The following is a 17,699-nucleotide window of genomic DNA, read 5'->3' as shown; positions in this document are numbered from 1 at the left end:
AGGTAAGAAAGAATAGAAATAAAAAGGTTTATACACAACTATCGCTCTTCCCCATGGCATCTTCTCCAAACAGGTCCAGGCTTAATTTTCCTTAACTCTGAATTTCTGACTTGCAGCAAACTGCCCTGTCCCTTCTGGGGCCCCTCCAGTCCCTTTGGGGCCTGACCGTCTGCCCCCACCCCTTTCTGCAGTCTCCTGCCCAGGAAAAGGAGCTGCAGCAGCATCGGATACATGCCGGACACATCCTCTCATTCTGGAATCTGCCCTCCCCAGAGCAGGCTCAGAAGCTTTTCATGAAAAGGAGTAATCTCCCTCTGCTCTCAAAGCATTCCCTCTCACCCCATCTTCTTAAAAGATCACAACATACATCACGTATACCCTCTGTCATACACGCACTTTTCTCCATCAAATTTAAAACACAAAAAAAACACACACACACACTTGGTTGGTAGAGACTCCAAAGACGGGACAGCTCTACCACAAGGCCTTGGCAGAATCCAGCAGGCAAGTGCAATAAACTTTGAGAAGCTGATCCTTCATTAGTGAGGGAGATAACAGAACCAGGTATTCCTGGTTGAATATATTGGGGCATATTACAAAAATCCAGTAGGAAAAAAAAAATGCTAGATCATTTCTTTGCTCAAAGATCTGGCAGTTCTTTTCGGCCAGCAGTTACATGAAAAATTTCCTCTCCCAGCTCCCCATTAGGGTTTTGGTACGAGTCTGCTTCTGTTTCTGGACAGGCACGCTTAAGAAATGTTTCACTTTGCAAGTGATGCTGTGTGTGCTTCCGCCAATCCAGGAGGTTCTGCACACCACGTTTTCCTGGACAGTGCTGAGATTGCTTTTACTTTAGACTCAGGTGCCAAGGTCCTAATAAAATTAACAGGTCACACCATTGCTTTCTTGCACCAGTTAAGGATAAGTAACAAAGAACAGTGGCAAAAGCCCGTGTTTATATTCTAATGCAATCGCTTTATTGACAGTATGCACTCTTAGATGTTGATTTAACTTTTTTCTAACGATTTAGTTTTTTCTATGAAGCCTCCAGCTTTTCTTTTAAATTTGTTAATTTCTTCTGGTCTTGTTTAACTCCTTTTCCCCATTTTTAGTTTTGGCAAGTACCTGCCTTATTCATTCCATCTTGATTCAACAAGAATCAAAAAATCATCGTTCTCACTTTGTTCTGATATTCTGGTACTTTCCCTCCCTCCCCTTTTTTGTAGGGGTGAGGGGAGGGGGCAATATTTAAGCTCTCTTGAACTGTTTCCAGTAAAAGGAATTGCAGTTTCTTGATGTTATTCCGTTTATTTCTGAAGAATATACACATAACCCTGTTTACCTAAATAGGGTAACATCTATAGCAGTGGCTTTCAACACTTTTTGACTCACAAGCAGTTAAAACTTTTCAACGTGTTAAAAATTTTCAATGGTTTCTCAGCCCACAGGACCTATTGATTATAGGCTGTAAAGCACAGATTTACATATATGAGCTGAGAGATGGGTGTGCAGGCTTGGATGAGGTTGGCAGGACTGTGGCTTCTCCATCCTTAGAGATGCTCAAAACTCAATGGGACACAGCTTTGAACAACCTGAGCTAGGCTGGCCTGCCTTGAGCAGGGTGTCGGACCAGGTGACTCCAGAAGTCCCTTCCAAGCTAAGTTACTGAGCAACTCTATTAAATATTTTGTGGAGCCAAAACAGAATCCAGGCAAATCAAGAAGTCCAGTTGCAACATGCTCAGCCTAAAAAAGTAAAATAGATCAAGAAAGAGAGCAGCAATGATCACTTTGTCAGAAATCAACACTACCTCAAATTTAACCTCATGTGTCTAACAGCAACCTACTGCTAAAAGAAAAGCATTATTCCTTTTGAAATATGAAAAGGCTTTGTAACAAGACAAGAGAGTTGGAAAGTTTCAGGAATTTGGATTGAAGAATTTAAAAAAAATTCTCTTAAATCAGTATTTAAATATAATAACAAGAATTAATGATTCTTGCAAATGTAAACTGGAAACTGCCAGGTATAAGTCAATGCCTGCACATTTCTTTAAAGTTCTTGCACAAAGTTTTCTTAACTATGCTGCTGTCCAATTCACAAAGATGATTGTGTCTAACTGTCAGATGGGATGGCTTCTGCACTTAAAGGAAAATTTATAAATCTAAATCTGTATTTAATGGAATCAGGTGCAAAGTGACGCAAAATAGAGCGGTGACTATTTTCTTCCTTTGTAATAACAGATTCCTGTTTAAACATAATCCATCTGCTTGAAGCCACTAGAAGCAGGAGATTTATTCAAAGTTTACACCAACAGCACTGTTTATAAAATTATTTTGTATACAGGAACTGTACTGAGGGATTTTTTTTTAAGCCTTCTTCAGTATTTTAACTATTTTTAATGTAAGGGGAAGGAAAAAATACAGAAAACTAAATGCAAAACTGCAGACCTAATGAAATCTGGTAATTCTCTTGCATTAATTCATAAGACACTGATTGTTCTCCAAATGCTGCGACTGTTTTAACAGTGCTATACAATGCATTTAGACAGGGAAATAAATGATATTTTTCATCTCTTATATGCAAGTCTTTTTACTGTGTTTCACAAATTAAAGAAATTCTTCAAAAGCTAGAGGAAGAAACAGAAGACTAAGGTTTCTTGTGACCTATTTTTTCAAAAATTTCTGCATAAACTCAAAAACTGTTGAAAACTAGCTCCATGTGACTGAAACCAGAACTAAAATGTCTGGTATAGCGCAGAATCTTCATGTTTTTAAGAGCATCATTTTTTTTCTCTTCTGAAAAGCATTCAGGTTTCTTGTAATAGCTCAGTCCCAAGGGATTTATCTATGGATTTTAGCCTCACAACTGAAATGCTTTATTGCTTTTTCATAATGAAACTTAAAGCTTCAATGTCTCTAGACACTAGGGAAAGGGAGACAGTGCATCAAGTCAGAGATACGCTGCTTAAAACTTGAAAGTCACACCCAAAGCTACCCAAAGAGCTCTCAGTTTTATTACCTTTTTTGTCACTGTCAGGGGGCGGAGGAGAACGAGCAAACGGTAAATGGAGGAAAAAAACTAAGTGCATCATAAGACTCCAACACTAATTGCTTTTGTCTCTCCCATTCTTTTCTGCAGCATAGTTAATTTGCTATTGCATTTTTTTTGTTTCTAAACTGCCTGAATATAGGAAAAAAATGAGTAGAAATTTGAACAAAATGGAATCCAAATCACTTCCCCTCCGTTTCTGTGGTTTGGGTAGTGTTCAGGCTGGCAGCATGCAAAAGCCTTTGTCATTTAAAGACTAATCAGCATCTGTATGAAACAGGAGATAGTTCACAAATGGAGAAAAACTTAAGTACATCAGAATAGTTAACTACCCATGCTTGAACAACCGTTCAAGACATGCCAAAGTTGAGTCATGCTGGTGGGACTAGTACAAGAACTTGAACAGTTTCTAGCCATATCTGACCTTCCCGAGTTAAGAGAGACCCCAAGTCCTCACGGATGTCACTTCAGGTGCTCAGGTAGACCCTGCGCTGGACCATAAATCCAGCACGAGAAGTGAATGTACCATTCCTGGATCTTGAGATGGTGCCATGCACTAACCCTTCTGATAATACCAAGGCCAAATCTTAAAAGGCAATTTTTCTGGGGGTGGGTTTCAGCTCACAGAGTAAGACACTTCACACATGAGCTGTGTGTTTGAACTCCCACTAGTATCAACACAGATTGCTACCAATGTTAATACTGAACTTGAACACAAAAGAAACTTCAAAATGTACTCCAAACCAGGAAATTATCTTATATTTAAAAGACAAATTGACAAAGGACATCTGATGCAGATTATGCTGAGAGGAATCCTAAAGATAGCCTCATAGCAGTTTATTGATTTTTGTTTTCCTTCACATGAATAATTTTATAATACCACTATAAGCTCATAGAGCTTACTCGGACCCAAAAGTTGTATTATTAGTTTATGTTAGGATGCAGCCGAGTTAAGATTCACTAATAGGAGAGGTTCAAGCAGATGAAAGAGTGTTCACAAAGGATTCTGCACTTAGTCAACAAAATTTAACGCAGTATTTCAAATTTGTGGTTTATGAAAGCTTATCAAGAAACAGAAACACGTTTCCAAACACAAATTCATTCTTTTTGTGCCACCGTGGCTTACTAAAGGGAGAAGTCCAACAAGTGCGCCTACCTTCAAGGTAGCATCAGCAGAGACTACATGTAGAAATTTACTGAAAATGTGTTTTTCACAGAGAAATAAAACTGCAGATGGACATGCTCCAGAGTATTCCCACAGAGCAAAATGGAAAGTTTAATCACCCAGGGGAAGGCCCAGGCAGTGATACTGAATTGTTTCATCTCCTCACATCTATGACACGTGGTGAGGATGGTTGCCCTAAATCTCAGCAGTGCGGAAGCTCTCCAGCCAGATTCAGGGAAGGAGGTCTGGCTGAAACAGGCAACGCTAGCAAAGAGATGAAGCCAACAGGAAAGATAATAATTTTATGTGGCTATTAAGCAATTACGCATCCTCCTGAGGCTATGGAGCACACAGAGGCCACCTTAACAAAATGGTTGACTTTTGACTTAGCCGATGCCGAAACCAGGGGAAACCACCCAAAGTCTGGAACTAGCACAAGCCTCAAAATCAGTTGCTGACCACATGATCTCAGGAGTCCCCCAAAACTGGGGTAGCAAGCTGATTTCATAAAACTACAGAAATAAGAAAGATAGCGAAAGAAAAGCAGTGGAAAACCCAGAAAAAGTCAGCACAAGTTTTAGGTGGGTGGCCCCTGGAAAAAGTATAGAGAGGAAAAAAAAAATTGAAGTAGGATACTATCTGAAAGTGGCTTGATGCTATGAGCAAACAAACAAATCTCCTAATGTTCACAGACACTGGATTGCAGTAAACAGGATTTTGTAAGCAAGCAGGACAGTGTCAAAAGAAATTCCTCCATTAGCATTCACAAACATATCTGCACTTAAATAAAGCTCAAGACCCTCAACGTTGGGCATCAAAAGGCTCAATAATAAAATTGAATTGGTTTTAGACTATCTGAAAAGGAAAATAAAAATACTAGCCTAATTATTCCCAGCTTTGAGGCCATGTTTCTGGTATTCAAAAAGACAAAAAACTGCACTGTCCAAACCCAAAGAGAAGATAAAAGGTTTTAAACTCCTTTGGGAAAACACTCTTCTCATTTCCTCCTGATGTGGCCTGGGGAAAGTTAAGCAGTTCTCATATTTAATCACACTTTCCTCAAAAAAAAAAAAAAAACTCCTGAAAAAAAGCTTTGACAAGAAATCTTGGTGGCCAGAAAAGACGCTAAGTCTCTAAGAAGTTCACGCTGTCTATCCAATACGTTGCCAAAGTCTGGCAACATCACAAAATACATTCTGTTTTTAAAGCCCAGAGTGAATATAAAAAATTAATTTTCTAAAATCAGTTAGAAGCAGCTAATCTCAACGATGAGTACAGCATTGACTGGGATGCAAGAAGAAACAATGCTATTTAAATAACCTGCTTACAAGCAGTATGCCCCCAAGACCAGTTGTGAGAATCAACTGGCAATTCTGAAAAATCACAAGGAGTGAGCGGCTGAGCTGCCACACAGCCAAGCAATCTCCCATTAGAAACAGGGGCTTCAAAGATGAAAAGGACTGGTTTATGCTTTGAGCTGGTTCCACACAAGTTATATATCAGTAAACTTTACAGCCACAGTCAAGATACAGGATATGCTACATTCAGAAACATGGATAGGAAATAGGGTAATCTGGATGCTGGAAGAAAATAGTATTAACTTTAACCTGCATAGCTGCTGCCTCACTAACCTATAAAAAAAGCTAACCGTACCAAAGTACTAGGTGAAAGGAAAAAACAGTAACTATAAATACTTAGTTTTTCAAAGCCCATCCATATGTACAGTATGTTAAGGAAAACAAGGACAACTGGATAAAGAGTTTTGGTTCAAAGAGCAGAACCCTCTATTTTCAGGTCAGAGAGAATTGCTAAGTCTGACCACAACAATGGAGATCAGAAAAAAATTCTTCAACTTTTTGTAACAAAATAACATTCAAGGACTAACTTTAATGAAATGCCATTCATTGTATTTTTTTTAATTCATCTCTAATTTGAAAAAGTGCTCTAAAACAAAACTTAACTCCTGCTGAACTAAAGTATTTCAGTTCAAGAAAAGTAAAAAGATCAGGCTGACCCAGAACTATTTCTCATTTTTTCTTTTTTCAGTTCAACCACTGAACCAAAAGGATTAACTATTTTTATGCCATGACCATGAGATGAGAGAAAGAGCTAACTAAGGAATATACTTTAAAAGGTAGGAAAAAGTCATCTTTAATATGGTAAAAGATTCATAGATAGTAAGTACTGTGTTCTGTCCTACAGTTTTGTGATGCAACCCTTAAACCAGGAGAAGAGTATAAAGCAGAGAAATGGAAACACTTAGAGATGATAACAAAACTTTGGTTGCTTAGCTCCCCCCTTTGATCACCGAGGCACTGCAGAGAAAGCCAATAAGCAGACAGCACTGTGACTCGAGAAAGTTCAGTGTTTGTAAAAAGATAGAAGTAAATGCCAAACAAAAGCTACGTAAATATAGAAAAATAGAGGAAAAATAGAAAAATATGAAGTATTTTAAAATTACAGATAGGTCCAAATTAACAGGAAAGAAATCTTGGTACCATTATGGACAATTTTTAAAAAAAATGCATAATGTGGGGCTGGAGGGGAAAGGGAAAAAAAATATATTAGATCCATGAGGAAAGTAAGTGGGCATAAGTTGGAAAATATTATCAAGCCCAGCTCTCCGTGGTTTGTTTTCACTTGGACTGCTGAGTGCCACAATATAACCGCACTTACAAGATGATATTGCAGAATCAGAGTTAGAAGAACGGTAAGAATAGCTAAGAGTATAGAGAAAGTTTACAAACATTATTTATCTTGAAAAATAAGCAAATAAAAATAAGAATATATACATATTCTCTTTTATATACATATATCTATATTCTATATAAGAACATATAAAATAAAGGACAGTTTATTGGCTTTTGCTGTCTTTGTCTCATCACACTAGGAGAGGATACTTAAAGCCCTATACATTAAAAGCTATCAAAGGAAATGTTTTTCCACACAATATACAATGAGATTGCAATACATTCTATACATTACTAAACCCAAGAAATTAGCAAAAAAATTTATGACATTAGGCATTTTTTGCAAGCGTATCCAGAATCACAGTAATCAATGCTATTGGCTGGAATATAAAGTCTCATTTCCTGCCAATTTCTAATTACTAAGAGTTGAGGGAGGCTTTTTCCAGGACAGCAGATCTGCAGTTTCCTAAGCCTTCCCCCCCAGGATGACCACTCTCAGCATATTTGACAAGAAGGATGAGATTCAGCACCTGATTCAGAAAGCTAAAACTAGAGGAGAGGTCTATATTTTAGGTGGCCTGGAGGACACAGCTGCTGCTACAGCTAAGTGAGATCTGGTCAATAATCAGCAGAGTCCAGAGAGACACTGAACTGAATAAACGTATGACCCTCCTTTAAAGAGCTATTAATCTTATCCTCAATAACCAAATTTAGGGATTTATAAATCAACCACTGAATCCCATCCTGATGTTAGGGCAAGTTGAGTCTCCACCCTAAGTATAATCTAGTATGTTTATTTTCACAGTCCTAGAGGGCAGCTTCCCAAACTGTTGTGAAATTATTTCTTCTGTTATTCTCAGAAGCAATTAGGTAAGAGAATTAAACTACTTAGGATTTTCGCTTTTCTTGAGCACATATACTTACAAAGAAATCGAGTGTCCACAGCTTTTTGTGCAAATCCAAAAAGGACTAGAAGTTGGCCTTACCTAAATCAAATGTTCAAAGAGAGCTATACAAAGTAAAATCTCAAAATCAGTATTTCCACCCTGAAATTATCATCTTTCCATCATATCTGTCACAGAAGAGCATAACTACTAAAATGTTTCATACATCAATATGGATTGACTAAATGTAAGTGCTGCCACACGACAGCTGCGCATTTTACGCAAAACTAAGCCAGGAGAGATTCATAACAACCCTCGGCATTTCACAGGTACATGTGCATCAACAACCGAAAAGCAACTTGTTAACATTTATACAACAACCGAAAAGCAACATGTTAACATTTACAGCTTTTTTTCCTTCCTCAATGTATATCAAATTTTTTTTTTTTTTGGTACCTACTTAGGATAACCTATGCTGTTAAATCTCTTTTGAAATCACAGTTAATAGTCATCTTTGCTGCCCTGTAGAATTCCGTTATTTTGCATACGCCTACGTAACAGTCATTCTGTTATTTAAAAATAGTATTCCTTATACAACTATACGTGTGTGTATATATATATATGTATATATATACACACACATATATATACACACACAATCCTCTGAGGCAGAAGCAAAGCACTGGGGGGAAAAGAAAGCATTCAGCTGAGTACTTAAAAATATTATGAGAGCTCAGCCCCAATCCACGCCACTGAACCGTGGGTACCTGGAGAACAAAAGTCATGCCAGGCTCCTGATGTGGCTGATGGGGAGAGTGATGCAGATCTCAGCTGTGCTGAGCTGCCTTATTGATCTGCTCTGTTTCCGCACTCTTAGGAAACCGGTACCTAAAGTGGAAGTGGAAAACAGAAATATAAAATGCCTATAATCTACTGCAAGCCTCTCTAGTGCAAGCCTGTTCACTGAGGACTGTTTGCTAGCAGAGAGTTAATTTTCATTGCAAAGTAATGACGATATCGGTAATAAAGTACAAATTGAACCAGATGAGCTGTTACAAGTCTAGCAGCTTCTTATTTTAATTAGCAAATGTTTTTTTTAATCTCAACTTCCCCTTTAACCTCAATTTGTTTGCAGTAAGAAAGGAAAAGTAATCCCGGGGAATAACACCGATATTTAGTCACATAAAACATTCTACAAGCATGCACATTACAAATAAACTCAACCTTAAATCTGTGTGTTAGGACTAATTTTAGGACTTGAGTTTTATCCAGAGAAAGAGCATGGAAAATCTTGACACACGCACACCTCTGTCTCCACACACAGGAACTAGAAAGGGCAAAAGAGTACTTTCACAGTAAGTTGAGGAATTGAGAGATTGGGGACATCTCCCCAATGATTGGGGACAGGGCTGAAGGGGGGTGAGTTTTTTTTTTTTTTTTTTAATGATAAGGGGATTTGTTAAAAAAAATTTAATTTTAATTAAAATTATAAAAAACTTATTTTTTCTTCTGAAATATGGTTATTTGGACTCTGTTCCATCTACATAAGTTTGTGTTAACAATATTCTCTACTGGGACAAGAAATCCAGAGGAATATAGCAACTGCAGAAAGCAAAAGCTCAGGATTTATTTTTGACTTTTTTTAAAACAAATGCAATGCTAGCAGATCAGTTAAAACAGAAAGAAAACAGAATTCTAAGACAGACTGGATTATCTTTTTATAAGCTGACGGGCAAAAAAAGAAAGTAACTGTTTCTTTTTATTTATAAGGAGTATTGCTAGAAAGCTACCCTATCCCTCCCAAAACCAGCACAGGCAAGGCCGGAGATGTCTTACTCTGCTGAGCTGTGTTGCCTGGAGACAGGGTTGGGCAAACACAAAGCAAGAAATCAAAAGATTAAAAGAGATGACAACTATTACCATACTTCACAGTCAAATCAGATGACACTTCAATCCAGGAAAACTATAAACCCAAATAATTTTTCAACATAAATTTTAATACTCCTTAGTGAAAACACTGCTTGCTCTAAAATACCTAGGACATTAAAATAAATAGCGTCACCATAGCTTTCAAAGCTCTGGCTCCAATATTTCTTTTTCACTACTTTCTTCCCCCACTGCTAATTACAAAACACGTCGTCGCTGAAGAATGAGATATTGCATGGGCCTAAAGGATTCTACAGAATACCACAACACCAAACATTGTACGAAACAACAAGAAAAGAAGAAAAAAAGCCAAAGATATACCACCTTTCTTCCCCGTAAAAAATTCACATGTAAACAGGAACGTGTTATTTCACGATCCGGTGATCGGCAACATTATATGCAGAATTTTATTAATTGTCTTTATTCTCATAATAGAGACAGCAGCGAAGGAGATTTAGACCCTCAGGGGATGCTGAGTCTTATATCCTTTCCTGAATAATAAGCAACAATCTTGACTATTGGGACCCTCAACTAATAGCCTCTGTACGCCTCATTATTCCTCAGCTGTCCTGATGCCTGAATGACAGGGGAAGCCTGATGCTTTCGGGACAGGGGAAAGACAGAAGTGGAGTTTCTAAGCGATAGAAAATAACTTTCCATATAGCAACCTAGTACATCACACAGGAATCCACTCATTTGAGCAGGTCAAATGAGTCTTTTTAATTTCATTGTTAGTTAGTAAAGAAACTTTTGTTGGCATAGCATGCCGGCCTGCCTGTGCTGACAGGAAGACATCATTCCAGTGCTCTGATTGCTCTAGTAGCTGCCCGAGAAATATCAGAATAAGGCAGTCCTGGAGCCATAACCTACAAGCTTTGAGGCTTGCATCGGACTACATTCAAGATAAACAATAACACTGACAACACAGACCACCTGCGATAATTGAAATCTTCAGGAAAATGGATAATCAACATTTTAAAAGAGAATAATAGCAACTGCAGATAAAGAAAAGTAACACCACTGCAGTTAGTGAAAGAACTCATGACCTTCAAGAGGGCAGGTTTACCCACAATCTTCCTCATAGCTAGTTCTTGTTCATAAGATTTACTTTCCCAGCATAGGAACAGCGTCAGATGTTAACACAGTTTTAACAATGCAGTTAAACAATAAATGTCAAGAACTGTGTGTAAAATTCACTTGTGAACTCATTTAAACAGGGATGTTATGAACACCCTTGTTTTGCGCATCATTGTCCGAATCAAGGTACAACTGTGAAGATAGTTTTCCATATGACTTAGAAGCTATTAAAAATATAGGGAAATGATTAGCAACGAAAAAAGTTGCTGAATTCTGCTAAAAACTATGAGGTAACTGAGACAAAATTCTCAACAGCTGATGCAATACTATCATGCTATTAGTTATGCCATTTCCAAATAAAACACATTTTATTTTCAAATGAAGAAAAACGAGAAGCTATTCAGAGGATTATTGATTTTCTTAGTAACAGTCTATCTACAGGTTTCAAGACTGGCATTATACTTGGTCCATACCGTGAAGCTGTTGTTGACATTTTTTGTGCTTGATTCAGCTACACTGGCATCTGACAGGTCAACTTCATCAAATATTAGAGACTGTGAATGGAAAAAAACACAAAAACATCAAATATTGTCCGAGTCCCCTTTCAAGTAAGCTTTATACCCTCTGCTTTCATTTCCTCATGTCCATTCCAACTGGAAAATAAAAAAAGAAATAAGAAATGGGGGGAAAAAAAAAATCACAAGACTGCTGAGGTGATAAAACTTCACATTTCACCTCTAAATACAGTTCTACTTTTTATCTAATCAGCTGAAGTGTAAAAATCCTAAGTGACTCCAAAAAAATTCCTTAAAATCTACTTTGAAAAGCTTTTTTTTTCTTCTCCTCTTCCCCCCCCCCCCTTTTCTTTTTTAAATCCTTTTTTATCAGTAGATTCAGTTTTGGTGTGTATAATGGGTACCATTAAAGGTATCAAAGGAAAGATATCAACACTAATAAAATACAAGTGAACTAACCACTTTCAGGATGGAATTCTGAAATTATTAATTCAAATCTATAATATGGTGCTACAATAAGAGAAAAATGGACTTCAAGGGCCTAAAGAGATCCCTTCCACTCCTTTGTTTGCTGTTCCAGTAAGCGAAATAGATGTCAGCTCCAAACACCCCAGCCTCTGGCAAAGGATTAGATAGTTTCTGTTAAACTCACGGTGGCTCATAAAAGCAAAGGAAAGACCAACAAAAACACTCTGCTCTTTCAGTGCTTCAGCAGAGCGGTAGTTTTAGTAAGAAGGGCAGCCTATAGATGATAATGTGGACTTGAAGCACCTCACCTACAGCTCCCAAGAGTCGCTGGGACAGACAGACAGCACAGCATAACGAAAAGTAATGTCCACTGCTATGAAACAGCACAGTCTGAGCCGGGTCAACAAGCCAGAACGCTCTCAGTTCAGATCTTGAGAGGGAGGGAGGAAATGCCTCTCAGGAAGAGAAAAAATATCCCCTTCTTCCCACCCCCAATTTTCCCAGTGAAAATATCAATTGATGAGAAACAGCTTTTTTCCCTTATAAATCAATTTCGGCAGAAAAATCTTCCCATCTTGATTTCACACAACCTTTTACATCTGTTTAAGGGCAATATGGGCGTCAGCCTAGAAGGGTTTTAATGGAACTCGGTTCGAAGGATAATTTTTGAACAATGTCTGATTTTTACTTACTTTGAAATCTAAGATTTGGCTGAGAAAGCCCCTAAAAACAACACTCAGATCAATATATTATTTGTCTAAGTGGTCTGAAAAGCTTAAAAGAATAATGATAAACTAGATTAAAAAAAACTAAAAAGGTGGTGGGGGGAAAATCATCAGCCTTCCTTGGGTGAAGGTAATTTAGCAGACTACGTCTTATATATGCTAATTTTTTTTTTTTTTTAAATCAGGTAGCCACTAATATATCATTAAATTATTATTATTACAATTGTAAACCTAAATAAAATTGCTGTTACCAGTATCTGGCATTAGCTGATAATATCACAGAATTACCTTTGAATCCTTAGCATAGTACAGGGTACGACCTCGAAGTTTGAAATAACGCTTTTTCCACCTCTGGAAAGAACTGGTTTGCTTCAGTAGTAATCCTTCTTTTATGCTTGTCTGAAAAATATATTAAAATACAGTAGACAAGATAAATACATAGCTAAATAGCTAAGTATATAGGTGAAAGTTAAGTTTTTAAATACCTGTTACGCCTCATGTAAATGAATAGATACAAATTAAAATTGACAATTTAAATTCAGACTAACGCTCTGGATAATCAGACTATGCATAGCTATTTTTAAAAGAATGACAATGTTGGCAAAATGTTCATTTTACACATACAAAGAAAAGGCGGTGGAGAGCCATATATAATTATTGTGGTGATTAACACAAAACAATTCAGTTGTTTGCATAGCTGCAAAACTGCAAATGTTAAAGCGAGCAACAAATGAGGGCGGCACAATTCAGGAAGGAAAAAAAAAGTGCTAATAACAGTCCACATAAGGCTATTTGCAATTCCAGAATGTGATTACGTTGAACAGGAATACAATTTCCACATAGGCCCTAATTCAACAAGGTATTTAAACTTGTGTCTAATTCAAGGACGTGAATTATGCCTCTGAAGCAGACGGCATGATCCAATATGCTAAAAGTTATGCATGACTTTAAGTACCCTGCCGAACTGAAGCCTTAAGCATGAAATCATGTTACAAATAGAAATAATCATTTTATGGGAAGTGTGGGAACAACAATAGCCAGGGGGCACTCTTGCTAGGCATATATTTTTAGTCAGAAACAGATTTACCATGCTGATCCAAACTACTCCACTGCAAATTGAATCCCGCCTACACAGAGCCAATTTTTTGAAATTAGTAAAATACAAATTAGCGTATTTTAAATGTGTGTGCTGCTTTTGACAGCGTGTGTGGGATTCATCACACAACTGATTACATAAATTCTCCATTTAATCAGATGAAATGACATGACACAGCATTCTAATGACACGTCCTGAAAACCATTTTGTTCAGCTTCGAAGCACACAAAGGCTATTAGAAAAGAACAAGTACATTTGGATATTATATTCCAAAATGGTCTCTAAAGCATAATACTCCCAGTTTGTACTGTAACAGTATGATGTAAATCTTAAAATACAGTTTCTAGACAATATGATACCAAGGTTATTTGCAGTTATTCTAGACCGTTTGGGGGTTTAGTCAAGATCTGACTGAAAGTTCACAGACACCTTCTTCCGTAATCAACTTTCAAATTCTCCTTAACTGAATTCTCCTTAACTTTGTTACTTAAGTAACAAAAATATAGAAAGAGCAGAAAACCTTTTTTATCTTGCTACCATTTCCTTTAAATGAGAAACACTGTCGTTATGTGCATACATAGCACCCTTCATTTAGAGACTGCTAATGCAATACACTAAGAATATGGTCCAGTGATCATAAAGCAATTGAATTAATGTATTCTAGAAAACACCCCTCTTAGATGAAACATCAGAGATGAAAGGTTTGATTTATCTGATTTTACTGCACATTACAATGATCCCAAACAATGCATTCAGTCAGCCATCCCGCTCTAGCTAAGAGGTAGGTAATTCCCCGCGGAAAGGGAGTGGACAGCATTCCTAACACGCACAATTTTATGATTGCCTGCAATTTTCTGACCAGACCCTAAGATAAGCTATTTTTACACAGTACAAATAGATTTAATCAGTTAGCAATTCACTCTGCTGTAAATGCAAGCACATACTCAAAGCTGTTTGTCACTTCTGCTTCATATGGCTCTCTGAGATGGCCTAAGCTCATCACACAGGATGGAAGTACAGGACTTGCGTGGTAGGGCTCAGAAGAAGAACACAGAAATTCGGTTTCAAAGGAAAGAGTACACTAAATACACAGTGGGCACTGACTTACTGAAGAAAATGCCTAAATGGAAGGAAATCCTTGTTCACTACTGTCCACCGCACATACTGAGCAAACTCTGAACTTATATTATACTGAATATTTTCAGAAATTGTGAAGAAGTCCGGTCAAAGAATTTAAATCTCCTTAAGCCTTGAGCTCATTGCTCACTAAAGATTAAAATTACCTCTTTCATACCATTTTTATTCCTACTTAAGCCATTTTCCCCTATTGCATCCATTGTAACAGCAGTATCGCTAAGATCAAACTAAATACTTCAAATTTAAAATTGTTTAGCAAGTCAGCCCCTCAAAAATCAACTCCTTGAAATTGGCAGCATAACCATGCTGCCTCTATAGAATATATTTTTGTATTAAAATAGTAGAAAAAATACTGGATTGGAAAATGTTCCCCCAAGAAATACAATTACTTCATGAAATACATACCCCAAGTTTACCCTTCACCACCAACAGATATTTAGTAGACTAAGGTTTAAGCATCAAACATAGCTAATTCCAAGGCTGCAGAAACTACACCCAAGCATAAGGCTGTGGCTCCATATCTTTAATTAACTTCATTTAGCCTCTAAAATGCACAAGAAACCTCAAACTGCCAACTGAGTCATTAGCTAATCTACTAATGATGCTTTCCTGAATCTACACACAAGTTACAGTACTTACAGTAAATGAAGGCAGGAGTGGACCTCCCCAGTTATTGAATTTGGGTCCCCATTAATATATACAGCTGGGTCATGTAAAGTTTTTCAAATACACTGATCAAGCTGCAGCTGCACCTTCAGAAAGCAGTAAGTACCTTTTCTCTCACAACTGCAATTAAGACACTGCTTCAAGATCTCACTCTTCTGATGACGAGAAACCTTTTTCTAATTAATCTCAGCTGGACATTAAATCTGAAGCATAAGCAACAATCATTGCCAATTATATTAACTACTTTCCTGCTGTAAATCAGGAGAAAGTTAATGTGCATATCCCACAATCCCATGCTACTTCACAAATTTACAGAATCACCTCTCATCTGCTTGGCAAAACCTCTGACTTCCTCCTGCAACAACCTGTATAATCCAGTAATACAGCATCACTCCACAAGTATGTAGCTCTAACAAAGGCAAAAATTTTAGGGATATAGCAAAAATTCACAATTACTATAGCAGGTAATACAACTAAAAACAAGTTTTCCTCTAGTTATCGCTAAGATTGGCTATGTTTTTAACTCAGAATAAAATTAATCACTAACAACCTTTACTACATTAGCCATAAACAATTAGGCAATTGATTTTCACAGCATCGCAATCACAATATCACTATTCTCCTAACTAAATATAATTCAAAAAACAGCCATATTTCAAAAAATTAAGAAGGTATAAGTTAGTGTTCAATTTTCCAAGAATATTTACTGCAACTCTACATCAAAATAATCTGAATGAAAAAAATAAGTGGGATATGTGGATATTTTGATCACTAAAAAATGAGAGGCATTTTCTTTTACGTAGATGGATTTTTAAATATAGACAGTTTTTTAACTACTCAGTATACTACACCTGAAACTTCAAAACTAACAGTGTTTGTTTCAAAGAGAACTACATTACATTACTTCTGATTCACTCGTTTGTAAAGTCCCATATCTGCCCAAAAGTCAAATTTTGTATTTCTGCTGCTGTGAGAAAGGCCCAAAGAAAGGAGTAAAGATGTTGAATTTAGAGAAAAAAACAGTAAAAGTGACTACAGACAAATTGCTGGCAACTGCAAAATAAAATACTGAATGATTAGAAATAAAAATAACTGTCCCCTCACTCATTTTCAGTTATATAAACAGATGTGCTGCTTAAAACTTACCAGGAGAGTGAAGAGAAGAGTATCAGGAAGTTTCTGAGAATGAAGAGAATGAAGATGAGAACAGGAAAGGCCATAAAACAGCAGAACTCAAATGTAAACAGGAAATTAAGGGGATGAAGAACAATTTTAAGAGCACCTTACAACAGATGGTCAAGCTGAGAGTAAAAAGTTCTTTAAATACTTTGAAAGATGAAAGACAGCTCGAGAGCTGGCAGGATCATTTTACAGCCGAGGCACAAAGAGGATACTCAGAGATGGTAAGATCATAGCAAAGCAAATTTTTGCTTCGGTTTTTGCTGAGGAAGGTGATGAGAAGGTTCCTCACACAATGCAATCTTTGCAACATCAGAGGAGCTAGATCAAGATGAGGTGAATATACAGCAAGCAGGAGAGCAGTCAGGTAAGTTAGAAGTCCCTAAGTCACGTGGACCAGATGGCATTGACCTGAGAAGCCTGAAGGAACTCGAATGTGAAATTGCTGCTTAAGGTGGACAACTGATCCTTACAAACGGCAACTGTGCCAGAGGGCGGGTGAGGTGCCAATGTAATGTTACCTACAAAAAGAGTTCCAGAGGGCTTCCTGGGAGCTACAGATCACTGAGTTTAACTTCCATTCCTGGTAAGATGGTAGAGTCTGTAAGAATAACATTGCTGAGCCCATGGACTGATACATACCTCTTGTGAAAAAGACAGTAGAAACGAAAATCCTGCCTTGCTGCCTTCAGGACCTCGGTGGGGTTGGGGGCAAGGGGATGCATGTGGATGAATGAAGGTCCAAAGCACATAACAGTTATGGATTTTCAGAAAGCTTTTGACAAGACTATTAAAGCAATTAAGTTACCATGAAAAGGGAAAAAAGGGTCTTTTTAGGCACTGAAAGCTGCTCAAAGGATAGGAAGCACAAGTAGGATTTAACAGGCCAGGTGTGAGGAACAGACCTTGGAGTCATAGCTGACAGTCCTCTGAAATCATCAGTGTTCAGCCACAGTCAGAAAAGCCAACAAAATGTTGGGCATCATCAAGTAGAGTACCAAAAAAAAAAAAAAAAGGATGTCATTTTGCAGCACATCTTTACACAGCAGGCAGTGACTTTATGAAATTTGCTCTCATGGAAGATTGTAGAGGTGGACCATAACAGCAAGTCCAAAAAAGGATT

At 37.4% G+C, this 17,699-nt stretch overlaps 1 protein-coding gene across 1 annotated transcript in view; it reads right to left on the bottom strand.

The window, feature by feature from the left end:
* The window catches only part of DGKH (diacylglycerol kinase eta), a 181,958-nt gene that overhangs the window by 74,281 nt on the left and 89,978 nt on the right, over positions 1 to 17,699 (bottom strand). Inside the window, exons 3-4 of the mRNA XM_068929728.1 lie at positions 12,787 to 12,897; positions 11,264 to 11,344 (exon numbers count right to left, since the gene is read on the bottom strand). Of these exons, the coding sequence (XP_068785829.1) occupies positions 11,264 to 11,344; positions 12,787 to 12,897 (192 nt within the window). The remainder of the gene's footprint in view (positions 1 to 11,263; positions 11,345 to 12,786; positions 12,898 to 17,699) is intronic.

The sequence above is a fragment of the Struthio camelus genome, chromosome 1 (assembly GCF_040807025.1).
Source record: "Struthio camelus isolate bStrCam1 chromosome 1, bStrCam1.hap1, whole genome shotgun sequence".
Classification (NCBI taxonomy): Eukaryota; Metazoa; Chordata; class Aves; order Struthioniformes; family Struthionidae; genus Struthio; species Struthio camelus.
This window is presented reverse-complemented; position numbering and strand designations above follow the sequence as displayed.